This window comes from Aricia agestis, chromosome 1 (genome assembly GCF_905147365.1).
Source record: "Aricia agestis chromosome 1, ilAriAges1.1, whole genome shotgun sequence".
In the NCBI taxonomy this organism is placed as follows: Eukaryota; Metazoa; Arthropoda; class Insecta; order Lepidoptera; family Lycaenidae; genus Aricia; species Aricia agestis.
In genome coordinates this window covers 20373676-20399122 of record NC_056406.1, presented here as the reverse complement: position 1 = coordinate 20399122, position 25447 = coordinate 20373676, and the positions used below count along the sequence as shown (strand labels likewise).

General features: G+C 35.2%; 2 protein-coding genes across 2 annotated transcripts; one reads left to right on the top strand and one right to left on the bottom strand.

Annotated features, from left to right (window-relative positions):
• Positions 1–4564: 4564 nt before the first annotated feature.
• Positions 4565–9168, top strand: LOC121731535 (dolichyldiphosphatase 1-like). The gene is made up of 5 exons (XM_042121014.1): positions 4565–4817; positions 4894–4994; positions 5780–5958; positions 6161–6388; positions 8858–9168. Exons 1-5 carry the CDS (start codon positions 4721–4723, stop codon positions 8988–8990), a joined length of 738 nt encoding a protein of 245 aa, XP_041976948.1. The 5' UTR covers positions 4565–4720; the 3' UTR covers positions 8991–9168.
• A 9320-nt stretch (positions 9169–18488) lies between these two features.
• LOC121731555 (protein Dr1) lies at positions 18489–25447 on the bottom strand. Its single transcript, XM_042121037.1, has 3 exons — positions 25025–25447; positions 20578–20741; positions 18489–18713 (listed from the first exon to the last, which is right to left on the bottom strand). Exons 1-3 carry the CDS (start codon positions 25263–25265, stop codon positions 18564–18566), a joined length of 555 nt encoding a protein of 184 aa, XP_041976971.1. The 5' UTR covers positions 25266–25447; the 3' UTR covers positions 18489–18563.

Here is a 25447-nt window from a genome sequence, read left to right as displayed (position 1 = left end):
AACGAATAATGTAAGTAATATAGTACCAGGTAGTATTAAGAAAATAGGTAGGAACCGATGTACAGTAGCTTTTAAGTCATACATAGATGCCAATAATTTTGTTACTAATAAAAATTTAGAGTCTTTTAAGTTAAAGGCATTTATTCCTAATTTTAATGTAACCAGAATGGGTGTAGTTAAAAATATTCCAACAGAATGGACTGATACTGAAATATTAGAAAATTTAGAAACACCAGTAGGTTTTGGCAAAGTATTAAAAATTAGGAGGATTAATTATAAGGTCAAAGTAGAAAACATTGTCGAATGGAAACCTTCTCGTTCTGTGGTTGTTACTTTTGATGGACAAATCTTGCCTCCTAAAGTTTATATTTGCTACAATTCATTACCTGTAGATTTGTATATATATCCGACTATTCAGTGCTACAATTGTTGTAGATTTGGCCATACAAAGACAATTTGTCGTTCAACGCCACGTTGTTTCAAATGTGGTCAAGAGCATTCAGCAGATTCATGCGTGAGTGAATCAGAAAATTGTATAAATTGTTTAGGTAATCATTATGCTACGAATAAAAACTGTTCCGAGTTTTCTAGACAGAAAGCAATAAAAACTTGTATGTCAATTCTCTGATTCTTTTATGACATCTCAGGATAATAATGTTCGATCTTTACGTCCGTGGTTCGATCTTATAAAAAAACTTTTTATTCAAAGCGTACTCCACAAATTCCAACTGGTAAGGGGTATGACAAAAATTTTCATAACAGTGTTATCAGAGAATATCAAATTCTATATCAAATTTTCTCATTGTATATAGCACAAAATTCTTCTTCCACATTTTTAGATGTAAATAATTTGCTTAATTCTTTTTCTGGCCCAAAGTTAGTAATGGGCGACTTTAATGCTCATCATCAGTGTTGGGGAAGCGATGTGTCCAATAGGGATGGTGAGGATTTATTAGATATCATAGATAAATTTAATTTATGTGTACTTAATACGGGGGATCCCACACGGGTCGTGAACATTAATGAAAACAAAAGTGCAGTTGATGTTTCCATAATATGTTCTCCTTCATTAGCACCGAATATATCTTGGAAAACTTTGTCTTCTTCATATGGTAGTGATCACTACCCTATACGTTTATCTTTGGCTTATAAAAGTAATAGTATAAATAATAAAAGAATAAGAAATAGATTTAAATTGGATAAGGTTGATTAGAGTAATTTTAAAAATGAAATAGATTGTGAAGTTAAGAATCTTCCTGAAATTCGAGTAGGAAACGAAGTAACTGCTTCTGAATTGCTAGCTAAGACAATTATTGAAGTTGCTGATAAGCATTTCCCTACAAAAAAAGCAAATGGGAACCAAAGTTCCATTCCCTCCGTGGTGGGACTCGGAATGTTCGGAAGCAGTTAAAGAAAGAAAAATCATTGAGAAGGAATATGCTAATAATATGTCTAATGAAAATTTTGATAAATTAACACAAATTAATAAAGCCACTCGAATTTTTTTAAAACAAAGGTAGCAACAGGGTTGGAAAAATTTCTGTTCATCTCTATCCCCATCCACATGTCCATCAGAAGTGTGGAAAAGTCTAAAACGATTTAGATCTGTATTCAAAGAACAGACCATGGTACTTCCTAAAGACTTTTTAAGTAATTACGTTGATCTATTAGCCCCATCTTCAGTAGCAGAATATTTTCCGATCCCTTCTCCATCCTGTTACATAAGAGAACATTCGTATTCTGCATTAGATTCTCCATTTACAATGGTTGAGCTCAAAGGTGTTTTATCAAGTGTAAATGATTCTACTCCAGGCATGGATGGTATTCCGTATTCTTTTTTGGCTAACTTAGGGGATAAAGCATTAGGGTACTACTTAAATCTTATTAATACGGTCATAATTTCTGGAAACATTCCTGGCTCTTGGAAATCTCAGGAAGTAATTCCAATATTAAAACCTAATAAACCCGCAGACAAAATTACTTCATATAGACCAATAGCACTATCATCAGTGTTAATTAAAGTTGCTGAAAACTTAATTAAAAATAGATTAGAATGGTTCCTTGAGCATCATAAATTATTGTCAAACAGTCAGTTCGGTTTTAGAAAAGGTAAATCCACCATGGACAATTTAAGTATATTTACTACAGATATTCGATTAGCTTTTATAAATAAACAATACGTTGTAGCTGCCTTTTTAGATATTAAGTCTGCCTATGATAATGTTATTATTTCAATTCTAGAGAAAAAAATGTACAAATTAAATATTCCTCCCATCCTTATTACGTTCATAATTAATTTAATTAAAGAAAGATTAATTTCTGTATTTTTTAACGATATTGAATGTCTTATTCGTACCATATTTAAAGAACTGCCACAGGGTTCGGTTTTAAGTCCTGTTCTTTATAATATTTACACGTATGATTTGGCTTCGGTAATTGCGAAATTTGTGAAAAAATTACAATACGCAGATGATTTAACTATTTACGCTATCAGTGCAGACGTTCATGCCGCTTGCAATTCATTAAACCAAAGTCTTGTTGCCCTTAAACAGTGGCTTTTTGATAATGGACTAGATTTAACTGTGGAGAAAAGTAGTGTAGTAGTATTTACCAAAAAGCTTTCTATTCCAAAAGTAAACATCTCCTATGATAATAAATCAATTCCGGTTAAAACAAGTGCAAAATTCCTAGGTGTTCATCTTGATAATAAATTAAATGGTAACTCACATATTGATTATGTGATTTCTAAATGTGAACGTAATTTGAATATGTTAAGATGTCTTGCGGGAGTTTGGTGGGGAGCTCATCCGTTCTGTTTAAAACTCATTTATAATGCTGTTATTAGAAGTGTCTTAGACTACGGTATATTTTTATTAGTAGGTGATAATTTATGTGTAATGAAGAAATTAGATAAAATTCAATCTAAAGCTCTCCGAATAATAGGTGGAGCTATGAAGTCAAGTCCCATTAATGCCTTACAGGTGGAATGCACTGAGCCACCTTTGAGTCTAAGGAGACAATATTTAAGTGACAGATTTGTTTTTCGTTTAAAACAGTACAAATTCCATCCTTTATTAGAAAAACTAGCTCAACTGAATACTGTTTTAGAGTCACATGACACATCCCTTTTATAAAAGGTCTCTGCCATGTCTTATTGTAAGTTATCGTAAACTTCTTTCAATATCTGCTCCTATTTATCAATCTGATGTACTACCTTTGTTCTCTTATAATTTTGAAAGTCTGTTGATTGAACCGGATGTAAAATATAATTTAGGTGTAATTAAAGATAATAATAGAGATAATTTTATAAACACCCAATATAGTAATTGGCATCATATTTATACCGATGCTTCTAAGTTACAAGAAACAGGAAATGTAGGAGTTGGTGTTTATCACAGTCAATATAAAATACATCAAAAAGTTAAAATGCCTGTAGAAAGTTCAGTATATTCCGGGGAATGTTTAGCCATATTCAAAGCTTTAGAATACGTATTAATGTTTAAATTAACACAAACCATTATCTTTTCAGACTCAAAAAGTGCATTACAGGGTATTGAAAAATTTCCATTTCGCAGTAAACCCTATCACCATATTATTTTTGATATCAGATATAAACTTTATAAATGCATTGAGAAAGGATATACAGTGTCATTTTCTTGGGTTCCTAGCCACTCAGGAATTTTAGGCAATGAAAAAGCAGATGAAATAGCTAAGGATGCAGTACAGAGTGGCGACATGTATCCATTTCAAATTTATCCCAGTGACCTTTTGAGTTTACCGGCAATTGATTTATACAGAGAATGGAATAAATATTGGGAATTTACTGGACAACATAAGGGTAACCGGATGTACAATCTGCAGCCTCTAGTACCAAAAAAGTCTTGGTTTAATAGAATCAATAGTTCAAAACGAGTGATTTCATCTATAATCAGAATGCGATTAGGACACGCGTGTATACCTAGCCATCTAAATAGAATTGGCGTATTTACTAATGATATGTGTGATTGTGGGGAGGACACGGGAACTTTAGATCACATATTTTTCTCGTGTCCTTTGCTTGATCATACATCGTTTTTATCCTCTTTACACTCCCTTCATGTTCCTCTTCCTACTAGTATGATGTGTATATTATGTGACCCTATTAAATATTTAAGTATTTTATCTGAATTTATATTAAGTAATAATTTAAGTTTATAAAATATGTAATCACTGATGTTTCGTATTTTATTATTTTTATTATAATTAAAAGTATATTTTATTTGTATACCAAAATTTTCCTGATCCTATCCAAAATTTCGTCCCTGCTATCCCTTCCTTTACCGCGTCATAAGTTTCCCAACCTTTAACACTCGACACTGGCAATAGTTTTATGCTAGTCGCCATATAAAAAAAAAAAAAAAGAAGAAGAAGAAGAAGGAACAGCATAGCAATCTATAATGAATAATCTGTGGTGATCTGTGATCTACAAATAGGTATAAACTAGTAATCTGTGATCTGTGAACACTGGTGATTGGTGAAAACTTCTACAAATATATACTAGTAATCTGTGGTGAAAACTATATACCGTGCTAGTAATCTGTGTGTGAAAAGGAATCAAGAGCAATCAAGAGAAAGTTTATCAGTTCTGGAGAAATATAAAGAATTAATGTAAAAATAGTATAAATGTTCTCAATTAAAACTATGCGATTTTAAACTATCTGTTACAAACCTAATTAGAAAAATGGTCGAGCACTCTGTAGCTAACGAAAATTTCTTTACTGAAAGTAATAAAATTGAGTGGCAACCTCTTTCTCTGACTTTGGTGGAATATCCTAAAGGTAATATTTAAATAATAAAAACATAAAGATATTTTCAAACTCAAATAAATATCTGTTACAATATTAATCATTGCAGGAGACCTACTTGGGAAATTCTTTGCTTTTATGAGTTTAGCTCCATTCGGCATTGGAGCAGGATTTGTTACTCTTATTTTGTTTCGAAGAGATTTGCATACGGTATGTTTTAAATACTTATATATATCTATACATATTATATGTCTCTTTGTTCCCTTTAATCTTTAAAACTACACAATGGATTTTGATGCGGTTTTCTTTAATAGAAAGAGTGATTCAAGAACAAGGTTATAAGTATAATAACATTTATTAAAATATAGTGGAGAAATTTTATTGTTGGGGGTTTCTAATGCAATGTCGTAAATAATTACATATTTTTCGCTTACATTGCAAACGCAGGCTGAACCCTACGAGATTTATCAAAATAATGTACCAAGTATTGTACACATTGAAAAGGTGTACTGAAAACTCCGCGATGGTATATGTCTATCTCTTATGGATATCCCACAATAACATTTTTTGGTCATTTTCTTTTTACAACAAATAATAGCCAATTTTCGAAGCAATTTTAATAATTATACAGCATTAATCCTTATCCAATTAAATAAATACATTGTTCATTATGTAGATCTATATGACCCTTTACAGCATATTATGATTTAAATGAATATTTTCGAAGATATTACAGATTAAAAAATTGCGGGAAGTAGCTTTTGCGGCGGTACCGACCAATGCGGGCCACTGGTAGTAATAATGAATACAAGTCAAAACTGTTGAATCGATTTTAATCATTTTTTGTTCGTTAGTATGCGGGTCGTTAGTATTATTATATAAGAGATTCCAAACTTATTAGCATTTTCAAACGACTTTTTACATTAAACTTGACTAGCTTTTGTGAGGAGGATGTTAAGAAGATCTCTAATATTTATGATTTTTTTAAATTTCAGATATCATTCTTTTTGGGAACACTAGTCAATGAAGTTATAAATATTATCCTAAAGCATATTATTTGCGAAGCAAGACCATTGGCAAGAGGAAATTTATATAATGAATATGGAATGCCATCATCACATTCACAATTTGTCTGGTTTTTCAGTAGCTATGTCTTGTACTTTTTCATTATAAGGTAAGGTACAATTTTTTCAAAGTTGATGTCGTATTTAATTCAAATTCAACATAGGAGGAACAATAAGTATAACATGCTTAGACCCCAAAAACAATTTTACATTAATTTAAGGTTATGTTGTTCATATTGTAATTAATAATTTAAATATTTTTTTCCATATTTTGTTTGATCAATGTTTGTAAAAATACAACTTAAATTCCAGGCTCCATCATATAAATAACAATAATATTATATCTCTACTTTGGAGGGTGATCATTGTTGGTAGCTGCATTAGTCTATCTCTGATTGTTAGTGCAGCAAGGGTGTACCTGCACTACCACACAACATCACAGGTTGTGGTGGGTGCTATAGTTGGAATTATATTTGGAACAATATGGTTTACTATTGTCCATCGAGTTTTTACACCATTCTTCCCACAACTTGTATCATTGTAAGTATTGTTATAAGTTGTAGTTTAATTAAGATGATTTTTCCACATTGAACACAAAATGCATAATTATATAACACTAGAGATCGCCCAATGGTCGCAATTTGACCTCTGTTAAAAAAATGAATTATAAGTTTCAAATTTTATCATTTTTCTATTGATATCATAGAGAAAAATAAACATACCGGATGGTATTATATTGTCAATAAATTGACTTTATTATATTTTAGACATAATTCCTGCAATAGGCTCAGATTAATAAGTCAAATGATGACAGACTGGTTGTGTAGTAATTGTCTAACAGTATATTTAAGGCTGGCCTCACACAGCCGGAATTTCATAATCGGAAATTCATATTCTTACAGATCAATCTATGAAATTCGTAATCTGAAAAAATCTGAATGTATGTGGAGCATACTGATATTATATGGTATTCTGGTCTTTCTGAATTAATAATATGAATTATGAAATTCCGGCTGCCTGTGTGAGGCCTTAAGATTCAATAAAAAAAACTCCAATCTATTTTCAATTTAACAACAGACTTCAACCATAAATATAAGAGACGATTCGTATGTATAGGCTTGTCCCTAGTGTGTGTAATGTTTTATTTGTCAAAAATTTGTATGATAAAAGCATAATTTCAAAATAATATTAGCTCAGTGCACTCCTTCACGATAATATAAACTATAACAACAGCGTAATAAAGATACAGTTGGACAACGCGTTTGAAGTCGCCCGAAATGCCGCTTTTGTGTAGGTATTCCGTATTCGTCATTGCTGCAGGGTTGTCACTATAATGTGTTTTATTATAATCTGTCTGACACCCTTGGCAGACTGTAAGTTTCATAGACTGTTCTATAACTGTGGGAAATTTCATGCACCTATGTTTCCCCATTAAAAAGGGTTACAAAGTTTTTCGCTCGCGTTTTATTTTTAGTACCTGGATGACCAATCTTTGCTCAGTATAGCAAACACTCATTGCTTCGTGTTACTTAACAACGCCATCTGCTGGAATAGCTTTAGCTGAAGTTATGCCGTTGAAGCAATTAGTTGCTCACAAAATAGTATTATTATTCGCCAATAGATGTCAGGAAGAGTCATATTTTTCAGTTTATCGATTATCGATAAAACACGAATAAAAAGATTTTTTTTTAAAATGATTCCTACCTAGATACGATTTATCGCCCCCGAAACCACCTATATACTAAATTTGATGAAAATCGTTGGAGCCGTTTCCGTTTCACAAAATAGTATTATTATTCGCCAATAGATGTCAGGAAGAGTCATATTTTTCAGTTTATCGATTATCGATAAAACACGAATAAAAAGATTTTTTTTAAAATGATTCCTACCTAGATACGATTTATCGCCCCCGAAACCCCCTATATACTAAATTTGATGAAAATCGTTGGAGCCATTTCCGAGATTCCAATTATAAATCTATACCTACTAATATTATAAATGCGAAAGTATCTCTGTCTGTCTGTCTGTCTCGCTTTCACGCCAAAACTACTTTTGGTCTTTCAGCGCTGCTAATTTCACAGTGAACTCTCTACAAGGAACATGTACACACCCTAAAGTATTATCACTTATTTTTGTTCACTGTGAAAGTAGCAGCGCTGAAAGACCTAAATTTTTTTTCACTTTTGTATGGGGAAATCGTGACGCTCGGGCCCTTGCCCATACAAAAGTGAAAAAAAATGTTCGTCTTTCAGAGCTGCTACTTTCACAGTGAACTCTCTACAAGGAACATGTACACACCCTAAAGTATTATCACTAGTTTTTGTTACACACTGTATACGGGTGTAACAAAAATAAGTGTTGAAATTTTTTAAACTTTTATGGCGTGCAGATCTTGTTAAGTATGTTTATATCAAGGGCTCCACGAAGTGAAAATTTTTTACAAAAATTATTTAAACATTTTTTTTAATGTACAATGAGGACGGAAGTTCGAAAAAATTTCGATAGTTAACATTTGTCTAATTTGCTGAAAAATAAACTATAAGTTAAATTTCCAGCGGGGGCGAATTCTTTTAAGTGTTCGGTATACACCATAAGTTTTTTAAATTTTTTAATTATTATTTAATACCTTAAAAAAATAATTATCTAAAAATGCCGCGCGGGGGCCTACTTTCAGCGTTAAATTAAAATTATAAATAATAGAGATAGAATCCGGGAGTAGGGAGTTTTTTATGGAAATTTCCTGCCCTTAAAGAATCTTTTCTTTAAATTTCTTAAATGTTAATAGTTTCGGAGTTTTTAACAAAAATCCTCATACCTTTTTTTTGCAACCTAATTTGCTTATAACTTTTGCAATTTTTTGTGTGCTAATACACGCTTCCGATACATTTTTCTAGACGTCTTCCCGAATCTAATGAGCTATCGCACGTATTTTTAGGACCCTTATATATCTATATCTCGCCATTCTCAACTTATCGCTTAGACTAAACAGTGCTGTTTATTTATTTTCAGAAAATTTTGTGAAATGCTAATGATACGAGACACAACGTTAATACCGAATGTGTTATGGTTCGAGTACACGACGTCGAGGCAGGAAGCGCGTGCACGCGGCCGCAAGATGGCAGCGCTGAAGCCGACTCAATGATGGTGCGCCCGCGTGCTGCCGCCGCAGCCGGGCTCTGCCTTCTGCACGTGACGACTGATCGCCGCCGGCGCAGTCGCGCTGATCGGCGGCATATTACTTAATCAGAAATACTACTGTTCTATTGACACTATATTTAATATTTTTAAATGTGAATAGAATGTTTATTTTCTTTGTTTTATATTTGAATATTGTGAAATAGTGTAAATAAATAATTTATATTTTTATAAATGTAGAAGATAATATTTGTATTATGGTATTAATAAGAAAAAGGACTGGGCTTGTAAAATTAATTGTAGTATTAAATATTTATTCATTCATTCAAAGTCATTTGGCAATAATTTGTTTCTAAAGTAACATCCTTGAGCAGTGTTAGGAACTAAGGCCGGTATAAATAGTCAGTACTTAAGATGCGACCCAGTCTCAAGACGCGGTTCGGCTCTGTGATTGGTCCAAATTTTGGCAGCTAACCAATCACAAAGCCTCAACCGTTGTCTGGAGACCGAGATGCATTTTGAGTACTGACTATTTATACCGGCCTTAGAGCGCTTACAAACGAACGGCACGTGTCGGCGGCAGTCGACGGCAGATTTATGTATATATATGATACCGACCTGTGGACGCTTACCTTTAGGCGGTACCTCACAACTGGCGGCCTACCACCATCTCTACTAAGCGACACCGTTTGACAGATAAGCAATATTACCTTACCGTCAAGCTAGCGATCTTAAAAAAGTTATATTTCACAGCGGATTTAACAACATTGTTTTGCATTTTTACTGTTTTTTAGTAAAATTATATTTAAAAAGTGAGTACGGTAATGTTATTTTAATTACATTATAGTTTTAGGAAAGGTCGTGGTTAGGCCCCCTGCAAGCGTCAAACTGTCAACGGCTATCGGCGACTGCCGCCGACACGTGCCGTTCGTCTGTAAGAAGCTTATTTTCCTGTTCTGAGGTAAGAAGCCTTACTTACCTGTAAGACTGTACAGACTTTTGTTAGTTGTCTTATATGTATGTTATATTGATTATTGATTCATGTTATTGTGTAAAAGATTTGCTAGATTTCTATTATTAGGAAATTTTTATCTGTTTGTATAGATGCTTTAGAATCTTCTTTTCATAGAAATGAATCCAATAATTTTGTACAAAATTGTAACATAATGGTACTGAATAATTAAGGATTTAGGTAAGCTTAATATAGCAGAATACACTTAGCAAAAAGTTTAATATTTGTATGTCCATTTTCAAATGTTTTTTTTATTATATTAAGATAATCCTGATTAACTTAGCTTAATTTGCGCCTCGAATGTCATTTACATGTCAGGTTATAATTAAGTATTTGCATCTATTACTTACAGTATAATAGAAGTACATAGAATTTAGAGACATCAGAATAGGCTGCGCAAATCTTTAAGAGACTAAAGAGAGCTTAAAAAAACGAATATGAAGCCTTCTCTTCCAGTTGCACCAAGCGATCTTTAAGTTTTGCGCGGCCTATCGCACAGATGCAGTAACATCTATAGATTATCATATTATTCATCATACAAAATTAGGTCAGGATAAAGTATGTAACTTTATTCTGACCTAATTCCCTTTTTTGTTAGATTGATTTGAAAGGGATGACACTACGATGTTGCCACTGTTTAATTTCTTCACTTTCTTGACAGACTATAGGTAGATTAAGTGCCTAAAAGCCAATTTACTATTTAAAATAATACAATTTTGCATAAATAATGCAATTTGAGTGGGAGCTACACACCAGATCGAGGTATACAGTTACCAAGGCAGGTGCGGCCGGGGTATTAGTCTTGTACATATACGAGGGCTGCTATTTATGTATCCGGAATTAAAAAAAGAAACAAACATATATCATTTAATATGGTTTTATTGCTTTTCAAAATATTCGCCGCGATGATCGACACACTTTTGCATACGCTGGAACCAATTTTCATAGCACTTTTTCCATTCTGATTGAGGTATCTCCAAAACGTGCATTTTGAACGCATCAACAGCCTCTTCGCGGCTCGAAAAACGTTGACCACGTAATTTGTTCTTCGCGTATGGAAATAAAAAGAAATCGTTAGGTGCCAAATCAGGGCTGTACGGCGGATGACCAGTCAATTCGATCTTTTGACCCTCCAAAAACTGAGTTGTTTCAGCTGAGGTGTGACAGCTAGCATTGTCGTGATGTAATATGATTCTGCGTTGTCGGTTGTCCTTTCTTATTTCTTCAAAGACTTCTGGTAAACAAATGGTCGTATACCATTCAGAATTAACCGTTTTACGATTCTCTAATGGCACTGTAGCCACATGTCCATTAATTCCAAAAAAACAGGCGAACATTTGCTTCAAAGTACTTTTTGTACGAGTAACTTTTGTTGGTTTCGGCTCATCTTGGAACACCCACACCGTTGACTGTTGTTTAGTTTCGGGGTCATATGCATAGATCCAAGATTCATCACCTGTGTAGATATTATAAACGGCTTTTGACGTACCACGGTTGTATTTTTTTATCATTTTTTTGCACCAATCGACACGAGCCCGTTTTTGATCGATTGTCAAATTGTGCGGAATCCAATGCGAACATATTTTTTTTACAGCCAAATGTTCGTGTAATATCTTATGTACGCTCGTCATACTTATGCCTAAGGACGCCTCTATCTCGCGATATGTAACATGACGATCACGCATTATTAGTTCCCGCACAGCATCTATATTTTGTGGGACAACAGCTGTTTTTGGGCGACCTTCTTTATTTTCATCCGTGAGCATAGACCGCCCACGATTAAACTCACTGTACCAGTGATAAACAGTGGTTTTTGATGGTGCTTCATCTCCAAAAGTTGCGGTGAGTTGAATAAAGCACTGTTGTTGATTTAGCCCACGCCGAAAATCGTAGTAAATCATTGCACGAAAATGTTCACGCGTTAAATCCATAGCAAATGAAGACACGCAATTTTCAAAATGACGCCACAATGGAAAAATAATTGACAGTCACATGAAACAAAATGTATTCTTCAACCAAAGAGTTCTATTTTCAAATGTTGTAATTACTTTTTAAATATTGTTCTTGTAAGTGGCCAGTTCCGGATACATAAATAGCAGCCCTCGTATATTATGTCTATGGTCTTGTAATAATATTAGACATTGTCTTCCATGTTTTTAAAAACAGACAGTTCGACAAGGCTTTAAATGAATATGTCAATGATGTCAATGGGCGCTGCTGGTAAAGGAGAACTGTCAAAAATGACGTTTTTGTATGATAGAAGTATTAGTTCCTTTTCTCGCCGCGTTCATAAACAGCCTTGTCGAACTGTATTAACTTATATTATTGCCTATTATATACCATTGAAGCAGTGGCGGGGCAAGAAATTATTGATGTGGGCAAGATGTATCTTGCGAAGCCCGAAGATGGATGACGCAAGAGAACGGATTTGTTGAGAGAAATAATTTTTTGATACTCAAACTTTTGTTTAATAAAACTTTATTTACGAATATTTGAGTATCAAAACTCGTAAACCCTTATAAAAATCTCGTGGTGCAAGGGGCGCGAGGCCCCTTAGATCCGCGAAACCGTAGGCGTTCGCCCACGTCGCCTAAGCCTTACGCCGCCTCTGCATTGAAGTTCACTATTTATTTTTCTGTAAATCGTGAAAATCTTTTGTTAAGTGTCACATACAGTAACATGCAGGAGTAAAATCACAGTTCATAGGTATACAGTACAACAACAACAGTTACAGAGTATTTTTGTACTTACTTACAAAGTTATAAACTTTTTTAGACTTGTAAGTTACTTACGAGTCTTAAAAAGAAATGAAAAGTGTACACTAGCGCCATCTTTGTATTACACTCAATTTTAGATTTTAGCATTTTAGTAGTCTAGATCAGTGTTTCCCAAACTTGTCGGGACCGCGACCCATCTACAAGAAAGTTTAAAGTTCGCGGCCCACCTTGTGTCATGAAGACAAAAAGCGATATGTTGCTGCCGCTGGGCGCTGACCATATCATCATCGTCAGCCTACTGCCGTTCACTGCTGGACTTGGGCCTTTTCTAAAGCTCCACACCACACCCATTTCAATTAAAAAACGTACCGTACGTAAGTACGACAATCGTCCTATAGTTTCAGGGCCCACCCAAAATCTACCCGCGACCCACCAGTGGGTCGCGACCCACACTTTGGGAAATGCTGTTCTAGATAATAATATTAGTCTATACCTATAATATTATACCTATTACCTACACATGTCTGGTCACAAGTAGTCACAACATGGCCAGATTTGTTTCAAAACTCATCTAGCCTGTCTTTTTGCCTCTGCTATATAAAATAATAATCAAAATCAAATACATACTATAACAAGTACAACAGTGTTAGGAAATAGGAACTTAGAATCCAATTAATTTTTAAAATAATAAATGCTAGGTTCATAGTATCTCTCATGTAACGCAAAAAGTAAGGTAACCTTTACGGGCCGCGGGTTGGGGATAGATGGTCTAAGACAGTGGTTCCCAACCTTTTTTCCTGCGGGCCACAAACATGTTTTGGTCTTGGTGTCGCGGGCCGCAACAAAATTTTTTAGGATTAAAAAATAACGTTCTTCAAAATTAAAGATTTAAAAGTGGAAAAAAATTGACACGACTTTCACGACTACACGAATTACAAAATGTTAAACATCACGCGGGCCACAAATACAGTCCCGGCGGGCCGCGGGTTGGGGATAGCTGGTCTAAGAGCTAAAATCTAAATAATAAATGTGTGTGCTAATGATGCAGCTTTGAGTTATTTATAAAATTTTAGTGATGTAATTCTTGTTTTCAAGCGAAGTCATTTTTAATACCTTGGGTACTTATTGTACATGATATTAAGCTAGATTTCAAGAACATAAGGTTGTGCTATAAAGTTAGTTTACTAAAGAGGTATCAATAATATAACTATTATGATATTAGATTGTAGTATTAAGTTTTATTAATATACTATTTTATTTTAGCTTATTGTACACATTATGCTATGATTTTAATTTCCAACTGTTAATATGGTTGAAAAAAATGATGAAGAAAATGCATCCCTCATTGTATGTTGCTTAAACTTTACTTTGTATTTTTTTAATGTGGATATTGTATATATAAGTATAAATATTATTTATCATTCTTTTTACTTTTAATTAAAGTAAATAAATATTTTTTTTCTATATGTAACATTTTATTGTATTTTCTTCTTACATCTAACTCCAATTTTAGTCCGTCGATAACTTAATTACAAAGTAAAATGGTTAGTTAAAAAACTATAAATTCCACCTTAATAATACACCGTGTAACTCACAGTTACAACCAATGGTTACAACAAATATAATGACACCTCTCAAGCTACAATCCATAAAGCATAGTATAACTCAATAGTTGGGGAGGGGAAGAGGAGATTTTGGGACAAGCTCGAGCGTGTCTGATTAAGCTAGTATAGGCTTCCGACATGTGTCTAGTTATCATGGTATAGAAACCAGATTTCTCACATGTAGCCTTAGCACGGCCACCAGTAGAAATGCGAAAGTATGGACAAACTGTGGAGATAAACTTAATGGTGGGTTAATTTTTTTTTTATTTTGAAATGTCATCGGATCTGTCAGATTAAGAGAGGGGATATTTAGTATACCTCAAATAAGCTTCCATATAAAGCACTGACGATTCAAAGGTTAAGTAAGCCTGTAGGGACATTTTAAAATATAAAAAAAATAAAGCTTCATATTTTCCAGAAGAATCAAACCGTTTCTAGAATAAAAGGTTGTCTAGGATAATTATTGCGTATCTATGAGGCCCTTTTATTTCACACTTACATGGTGGTCGGTATAGTATTAACTACTTAGACAAAATCCAAAGTAAATGCCTCAGAATTATGTGGAGCAATGAAATCTAGTCCAATCAACGCTTTACAGGTCAATATTTATCCGACAAATATCTCTTTCGATGCCTTCAGCTTTATGATCACCTATTATTGCGAAGCTTCAAATGCTTTCCTATCATATTTCCGAAAATTCATACTGGTTAAATAAACAAAGCCCGTGTTTAATTGTGAGCTATTTTAAATTTAAATCTCTTACTGCACCTATTCATTCTTCTTCTAAATTACCGATTTTTTCTTCTTCTTATTATGATATAATTAATACACAATTTAAAGATCATCATCTTTACAGATGCTTCTAAAAGTAATATTAATGGCCATGTTGGTGTAGGTGTATTCCATTCCCAGTACAATATTGTCCAAAAAATTAAACTCCCTCCCAAATGTACCGTATTCTCTGGAGAATGCTTAGGGATCTTAAAAGCTTTAGAATATATTTTATTAGCCAAACTTAAAAAATCTATAATTTTTACAGACTCTAAGTTCTATTCAAGCTCTTAACAAGAATCCATTTAAAATTAAACAACAACATCCTGTTATATTCGATACATTAACGGCCGTTCCCAATATTTGATCTATCTCTGGTTTTGCCCTGCTAGAGATAGGAATAGGCTAGCTCACATTAGACATTAGAGACATATATTTTATGTCAATTGTGAGCTATTCCTATCTCTAGTAGGGCAAAACCAGAGATAGATCAAATATTGGGAACGGCCGTAAGACAGTTATTAACAGATGTTACCAAGAAAGGAACTTCAGTTTCATTTGCTTGGATCCCTAGTCATTGTGGAATAGAAGGAAACGTTAGAGCGGATTCTCTTGCCAATGATGCACTAAAGTGTGGTGACTTAAATCCATACAAAATCTACTACCCTGATTTATTAACTTTACCCAAAATTCATTTAGAGACGTCATGGAAATCGTCATTTAATCAAAGTCATAAACAAAAAGGAGTACATTTCTATAGTATTCAATCCGATTTTTTTTTATGAAATAAGGGGGCAAACGAGCAAACGGGTCACCTGATGGAAAGCAACTTCCGTCGCCCATGAACACCCGCAGCATCAGAAGAGCAGCAAATGCGTTGCCGGCCTTTTAAGAGGGAATAGGGTAATAGGGGAGGGTAGGGAAGGGAAGGGAATAGTTGAGGGTAGGGAAGGGAATAGGGTAGGGGTTAGGGGATTGGGCCTCCGGTAAACTCACTCACTCGGCGAAACACAGCGCAAGCGCTGTTTCACGCCGGTTTTCTGTGAGAACGTGGTATTTATCCGGTCGAGCCGGCCCATTCGCGCCGAAGCATGGCTCTCCCACGTATAAATTGTATCAAAACCATGGTTTTATAGTATGAATTTCAATAGAAAATGTAGTAGTATCATATCACGATTAAGACTTAGCCACACTTGCTCGCCAGACCATCTTGCTAGACTTAATATAATTCCCTTAAGACTAAATAAAACAATCCCTCTTGTGCCTGTGGTGCTGAGGTTGGGGATGTCAACCATATATTCTTTTCTTGTCCTCTTTACAACCGTTCCCATTTCCTTGATTCATTGTTAAAGAATAAAATTCCTTTTCCTACTTCAGTTATTTGTTTATTGCATTCTAGAAAATATATTATATACTATCCGTGTCTGCTATAATTATTATATCTATTAGTAATTTAAGTATAGTATCATTCTATTATATTTATAATATATATGTAAGTATAGTATTATTGTATATTTTTATTATGCATGTTGTGTTTTTTTTTGTATTCTTTTGTTTGCACATGCACGTTTCTCTTCTTTACTGCAATCTCACCTTTGCCCGTGGTGGTTGCCTGGAAGAGATTACTACCTAGTAATAAGGCCGCCATTGTGACACCTGAATATTTTGTCCTTTTCCTTGTACTCCTTAATTTGTATCTTTATAAGTGTGCACAATAAAGAATATTTCATTCATTCATTTCATTCAAATATTAGCTGATTTTATATTACTTAGGCTGGTTTTATTGTTAAGCGTTTCAGCAGCGCCGTTGGAGCGCCGCGCGTTCGAAGATGTATGGGGGTAGTAGTTGCGTTTCTAAGTCGCGCGCTTGAGCAGCGGCGTTCGCCCGTATGTTCGTTAGGCTGGTTTTATAGTTAAGCGTTTCGGCAGCGCCGTTGGAGCGCCGCGCGTTCGAAGATGTATGGGGGTAGTAGTTGCGTTTCTAAGTCGCGCGCTTGAGCAGCGCCGTTCGCCCGTATGTTCGTTAGGCTGGTTTTAGGCTGGTTTTATAGTAGAGCGTTTCGCAGCGCCGTTGGAGCGCGCGCGTTCGAAGCTGTAACAAACGTATGGACGAACGGCGCTGCTCAAGCGCGCGGACTTTAAAACGCAACTACTACCCCCATACATATTCGAACGCGCGGCGCTCCAACGGCGCTGCGAAACGCTCTACTATAAAACCAGCCTTATAGTTAAGCGTTTCGGCAGCGCCGTTGGAGCGCGCGCGTTCTTAGATGTAACGAACATACGGGCGAACGGCGCTGCTCAAGCGCGCGACTTAGAAACGCAACTACTACCCCCATACATCTTCGAACGCGCGGCGCTCCAACGGCGCTGCCGAAACGCTTAACTATAAAACCAGCCATACATCTTAGAACGCGCGCGCTCCAACGGCGCTGCGAAACGCTTAACTATAAAACCAGCCTACATCTTAGAACGCGCGCGCTCCAACGGCGCTGCCGAAACGCTTAACAATAAAACCAGCCTTAATAGGCTGGTTTTACAGTCACGCGTTTCGGCAGCGCCGTCGGAGCGCCGCGCGTTCGAAGATGTATGGGGGTAGTAGTAGCGTTTTAAAGTCGCGCGCTTGAGCAGCGCCGTTCGTCCATACGTTTGTTAGGCTGGTTTTATAGTTAAGCGTTTCGGCAGCGCCGTTGGAGCGCCGCGCGTTCGAAGATGTATGGGGGTAGTAGTAGCGTTTTAAAGTCGCGCGCTTGAGCAGCGCCGTTCGTCCATACGTTTGTTACAGCTTTGAACGCGCGCGCTCCAACGGCGCTGCGAAACGCATAACTATAAAACCAGCCATAATATTGAGATTTGATATTTCTATATTTAATTATAAGTATTCTTTTGTAAATATATATTTTTTCCTGATCCTGTCCTGAATTCCTTTTCCAAATTCCTCGTTTTTCGTAATAATTTAATTTTTTACATTGTTTTTCCCGTTCGTCATTGGCAATGTACTAAGTGTATGCCATTAAAAAAAAAAACTTTAAGTTTTAACTGTCACAACCTACAATTTACAAATAATAAAAACTAAGGAAATGTAACTCCCATACCTACCGTACTTAGATCGTTTTGAATTTGGTTCTCAAGGTTCTTTTCGCACACTAAAATAATATGACAATAGCTACGAAACACTACATTCAAATTGACAAAGTAAAGCTGTTTACAATAATTGTCAACTTCTATAATTAAGTACGCAAAATTCTTGCATGTATTCGGGTCAAATTTTGTAGAATCGGTACAAATTTTTTGACACAGTTACTCTTCCTTAGTTTTTATTATTCGTAAGTCACAACTCATTGAAATATCTCTGCCACTAATGAACAAAATATAACAGTAAATAAATTCAATAAAAGTAGTAAGTTACAAAAGTTCATATAATTTATTTAAATATACATATTTAAATAAGAAATTACTAAATACAGGCATCCAATTTAGGAGTAATCATCATCTTCATCCTCATCGTGTTTTAGTCCAGAAGGTGGGGGGACGTACGGGTTGGTGATGCCTTCAGCACCCGCCAGCCCCTGCTGCTGCAACAGCAACCATTGCTGCTGTTCCTGTTTTGCCTGTTCTTCCCTTGCCTGAAATATGAAAAAGTCCTCATGCACTAAACATTATGGTATTCTTGAAGAAATGGACATGAGATTGGTAACTTTGACAACATAAAATATAAGTTAAGAATTTACCTTGTAAAATATAACAATATAGCATAATACTGCGAGAAATAATCTTCATTATTGCCTAATAAAGTTTTGGTGGAATTAAATTAATTTAATGCAAGAAAATGTTTCTTCAAATTAAGCATGAGAGAATTAAAGTACTGCTGTACAAGTACAAGGAAAGAATACACTTCTAACATTTTCTTCAAAATTGAGTTAGGGGGCGTCCACAAATTACTTGAGGTGTTTTTTTTACATTTTCTGACCCTGGTGAGATTTCGTGAGATTTTATTCAACCCCCTCCCCCACCCACTTTTCAGAGATCACGTAGATCACGTAGATGTATAACGTCAAAGTAGTTTCGTTCGAACGAATTAGTGAATAATCATAATCGTATTACGATTACGCTTATGTTATAGGTACATAACTACAATCTGGATGAAATGGACCAAAATAGTATAATTTTTCTTGTAATGAGAAAAAAAAATACCTGAGATTTGCTGAAACCCCCCCTCTCCCCAACTTGAGATTAGATGAGATTTGACTCGACCCCCTCCCCCCCTTAAACACCTTACGTAATTTGTAGACGCCCCCTTATATCACACATTCAAAACCAGTAAAAAAGGTGCCTCTACTGGTTTAGTATATAAACTTTCTGGTTTTTTCTAGTTCTGCATATGTATTTTTTTTTTCTACTCCAAATAGAACCCTCATGGGCGTACCCAGGTTCTGGGCCAGGGGGCGGCAAAATACCCATGTCTGGGCCAGGGGGGGGGGCAAATAACCCAGGTTCTGGGCCAGGGGGGGGGACAAATCAGATTTTTTATAAGCTAGGAGTTTATAAAAAATAAAAAATAAATTTTAGTTGTAAAAATATTGTATTGCAAACAAATGGCAAAAATTCGTTTTCTTAATTTTTGATTTTTATAGATAAAAGTACTAGATAATATACTTAGTAGGGACGTCAACATGATCCAGGGGGGGCAGCTGGCCCCCCCTGCCCCCCCCCCTCGGTATGCCCATGAGAACCCTATTAAAACCACTGTGAAATAAGACTCATCTCTAATATTGTAATACCTCGATCGTGGGAATGGGGATTGTCCATTTTTTTTTAATTTTGCTCATTACAAAAACATTTCGTGGAATAAGGTCAGTGACCGTTTTTCTGTATATAAACGAAATAAATACCCATTAGTTACAAATATTTTTGAACAAATATGTTTAACCTTTGTTTGACCTTCAATGGCGTTAAATTAGCAATAAATTCGACCAACATTACGTTTCGAACTTTTGGTAAGCTTCTCGTATCAGCTTTCACATAATGAGAACTTGTATTTGACGAACCAGCCATTATAAATAAGATTGAAAGGAAATTTAAAACATACTACAGAGGTCAATTGCGGCCGATGATGACGTCAGAGCGAAACTTTAAAAATTTATTGAGAAAAAACTAGCCAACGAATTTCAAAATTATTTAATTTGTATTCTTAAAATACCCTATTTTAACGAAAAAAAAAATATAAAAAGTATATGTGATTTTTTTTGGACAATGCCTATTGCAGACACAATAGATTTTCAATTGTTACGCGACAGCCAGGTGCTGCTTGGGGATTGATGAGATAATAGCATTTTGGATATCTAAACATACATTTTCTCAAATTTTATATTTTGGTAGAAGCATTTTTTTCCTAATCATGGCAGAGTAGTAATGCTAAATAATAATCCTTTAGGTTAGCTAAGTACAACCAACTCAATTATGTAAAGAGGAGAATCAATTCAAAGTTACCTTTGCAAATAATTCTTGCTGTTGTCTTAATAATTCTTCTTCTGGTATTCCTAGGTTTTCTAATCTTGTACTTTGTCTTCTTCTTTTAGCAGCAACAGCTTTACAATCTTTTAAGACTGCTTCTGCTTCAACAGTATAATCACTGAAACCTAGTCTATCCAGAGCTGAATCAAAAATATTTTATTAATATTTACGAGCGTCTTACTGGAGGTTTTTCAGAATATAGGCTGGGGAGACAAGGGGATGTTATCGGCAAGAAAAGGTTAACAAACCTTCGCTTCACCAATGACATAGTTCTGTTTGCCACTTCATCTCAAACTCTACAGTCAACGCTAGATGACCTCAGCATGGCGAGCCTCGAGGCGGGACTTCAAATGAATCGAAAAAACACCAAGCTCATGTCAAATAGCATGAAATGTAGAGTCGAAGTAGATGGGCATGAGATACACTATGTCGACAAGTATGTTTATCTAGGCCTACTATCTACGAGGGCTGCTATTTATGTATCCGGAATTAAAAAAAGAAACAAATATATATCATTTAATATGGTTTTATTGCTAATAATCAGAATAATAAAAAAAGAAACAAATATATATCATTTAATATGGTTTTATTGCGAATAAATCGAATCAAAATATTCGCCGCGATGATCGACACACTTTTGCATACGCTGGAACCAATTTTCATAGCACTTTTTCCATTCTGATTGAGGTATCTCCAAAACGTGCATTTTGAACGCATCAACAACCTCTTCGCGGCTCGAAAAACGTTGACCACGTAATTTGTTCTTCGCGTATGGAAATAAAAAGAAATCGTTAGGTGCCAAATCAGGGCTGTACGGTGGATGACCAGTCAATTCGATCTTTTGACCCTCCAAAAACTGAGTTGTTTCAGCTGAGGTGTGACAGTTAGCATTGTCGTGATGTAATATGATTTTGCGTTGTCGGTTGTCCTTTCTTATTTCTTCAAAGACTTCTGGTAAACAAATGGTCGTATACCATTCAGAATTAACCGTTTTACGATTCTCTGATGGCACTGTAGCCATATGTCCATTAATTCCATAAAAACAGGCGACCATTTGCTTCAAAGTACTTTTTGCACGAGTAACTTTTGTTGGTTTCGGCTCATCTTGGAACACCCACACCGTTGACTGTTGTTTAGTTTCGGGGTCATATGCATAGATCCAAGATTCATCACCTGTGTAGATATTATAAACGGCTTTTGACGTACCGGTTGTATTTTTTTATCATTTTTTTGCACCAATCGACACGAGCCCGTTTTTGATCGATTGTCAAGTTGTGCGGAATCCAACGCGAACATATTTTTTTTACAGCCAAATGTTCGTGTAATATCTTATGTATGCTCGTCATACTTATGCCTAAGGACGCCTCTATCTCGCGATATGTAACATGACGATCACGCATTATTAGTTCCCGCACAGCATCTATATTTTGTGGGACAACAGCTGTTTTTGGGCGACCTTCTTTATTTTCATCCGTGAGCATAGACCGCCCACGATTAAACTCACTGTACCAGTGATAAACAGTGGTTTTTGATGGTGCTTCATCTCCAAAAGTTGCGGTGAGTTGAATAAAGCACTGTTGTTGATTTAGCCCACGCCGAAAATCGTAGTAAATCATTGCACGAAAATGTTCACGCGTTAAATCCATGGCAAATGAAGACACGCAATTTTCAAAATGACGCCACAATCACGGACGTAAAAAAAGTACGGACGTAACCTTCTCTAATCACGAGTGAAGCCTAGTTATGGCCGCCCGTGTAGGACGTGTGCGTGATATGAGGGTTGCCATATAAATCATAAATTTCCCTACTTTTAAATTTTGTAAACAAAGACAAGTTAAATGTATTTTTTATACTTAAACATATTTTTATGTTTTTTTCGCTTCAGAAATGTAAGCGGTTGTTAAAGATGTCATAATGAAAATATTATTTTTATGACACTATAGATAGAAAAAAAACACATATTACGTACAGAGAAGTATATTATTTACATAACATTATTAGTAATAATGATTATGTACAAACATTTACAATAATAAAATTATTACTAGCTATTTGACCGAGCTTTGCTCGGTATTCGATAAAACACGAATAAAATGACATTTTCTAAAAATAATTCCTAGCTAGACAGATTTATCGCCCCCGAAACCTATATAAGAAACCTGTATACGAAAAGATATAAGATACTTAAGTCCCGTAACCCGTTTCATCAAACAATCAAGTAATGTTAAATAAATAATGGCTTGTTAAATCAGTTAACGGCCTGTTAGAGCTATCGAGAGTTCTACCATGCGCTAACGTCAAATCAAATCACCTAACATGGTGTAAAATTTATTCCTGGTTTAGAGGTCCATTCAATATTTTCATTCCTACTAGGTCTCAATGACGCTCGGGTGACTACACCAATAGCACCTTCCCTCCCCTACTACTGAAGGAAATCTAAGACAACAATTTTATCTATGGACGCTTCACACCACGTCAGTCTGACCCCGTGCTAAGTACCTGAAGGACTTGTGTTACGGGTACCAGACAACGGAAATATATTTAATACTGTTATACTACACATATATTTAAGATTTTTATTATATGATACACATATTTAATACACACCCATGACCCAGGAACTTTGAAAACTTTTTGTTCCGTCGGCAGGATTCGAACCCGCGACCCCCGGCTTGAGCCACCGACAGCCCACCCACTGAGCCACAGAGGTCGTCAAACAACAGTTATATCCACTTTTGTAAATTAAGAAATTAATAGGGGTGTAGACTATTTTTAGGAAATATATTTATTTTACAGATCATCAAGGAAGTTGATTCCTATGCAACTGACAGACCAACGTTATTTGGTCGAATACTTATGTCAATTCAATGTTAATTGTGATCTGTCGGCTGGGTTTGACGTAACGCAACCAAACTACTTATGTCCCGATTTTCATAGGAATCAACTTCTCTGGTAGTACATAAGTATTTTGTTACACCTAAAAATATGTATAAAAAATAAATACACTCTTATTTCAATTAAAAAAAAATCACTTATTAAATATAAAACATATTATAAAGTTATTAAGTAAAATATTTCCATTTTCGGTAATTCTATAATACAAACTCTCAAAAAAACAATAATTTGTATTAGATTTCGTTTACTGTCTACACCCCTATTATTGTATTCCTGCCTAATTACTGGTCAATAGTATGCTAAATACTTACATGACACTAATAAAAGACAATAAAATTAATTATTTGATTATTTAAAAATAATTTAAAATTTTCCCCGGTTTGGGGAAAATTTCCCCACTTTGTTATGGACATTACTGACCTGTTGAAGTTGAATTAATATTTACATTATTTTATCAAAATACTTTAAAAATATGTTATCTTACCTATGAAATATTATTCCTTGATGTTTTTTGTGTAAGGTTGTATTGTTCTTGCACCATTTTACAACACAAGATGGCATATTTATTTTTATTTATGAATGACAAAGATGTGTCACCGCGATGCAGTCTAATTGCGTAATGGCGGTACGATCGGCTTATTACAGTGCGAGTGTTTGTGCAAGATGTGTACATATGATCGCCTGGGCTTATTAAGGGTGCTTCACTCATTTCTTAATGGCGATCCGTCCGTACTTTTTTTACGTCCGTGGCCACAATGGAAAAATAATTGACAGTCACATGAAACAAAATGTATTCTTCAACCAAAGAGTTCTATTTTCAAATGTTGTACTTACTTTTTAAATATTGTTCTTGTAAGTGGCCAGTTCCGGATACATAAATAGCAGCCCTCGTATAATAACTAATATCTTTTTATAACAGGCAAGACAAAGAAATAGACCAACATGTTGAGATTTTGAGAAGGCATGAAGAAGCTTTTGGTCAATGAAATATCTGATGAAATAACCTACCAATATGCCTAAAACATAAATTTATGGACATGTGTATCTTGCCTTTTCTGACCTACGGTACCCAGTCCTGGTCTTCAACCGTTTCACAGAAGTCCCGACTCGGAGTTTGCCAACGAGCTATGGAACACAGCATTCTAGGTATAAAAAGGATTGACCGCGTCCGAAATAACACCCTGTGTTTCCAAACAAAGCTTGTTGACGTAGGCAGAAAGGCAGCTAGCCTTAAGTGGAGCTGGGCAGGGCACGTCTCCCATATGCACATTGCACTCAGACAGGTGAGCGCATCTAGTTTCGGAGTGACTATCGACTGGTCGGCGTAACAGAGACCGACCCAAGAAAAGGTGGCGCGACGAACTAGATGTGTTTGATAAAGAGTGGCCAGCAACATCACAGGATCGTGAACTTTAGAAAAAAAGAGGGGAAGCCTTTGCCTAGCAGTGGGACACTGTAGGCTGATAATAACAATAATTGAATTACAACAGATTCTATATAATTCTGGCAAAAAAAAAATATGACGCACCTGTTAGTACATGTTCAGCATTGATTGTTTTTTTGTTGCTTTGGTTGCAGACTTCATTCGCTTCAGAACTTATAAGATGAATAAATTCTGTACAACAATTTAAAATTAATTCTCTGGATTCAAATGCAACTCGAACAGAGGGTACTAGCTCCTTAATCATTTTGTTTATACTAGCTCTCGGTAATGTGAGCTCATCCTCTTCTGAAGGAGGCGGGCATAATTCTCGTTCAGGACTTCCCATTGCTAATATGACGATTAAAATTACGACGAGTAAATATTTTAATTAATAATAAGATTGGAGTGTACCGAGTTTCTTGTTAACAATAATAATCTATAAAACTTAAAAACTTTACTTCTGTAATTAATACAATGGTATCGTTATTAATACATATTTTGGATTATCAATAATTTATTCAACCTTGT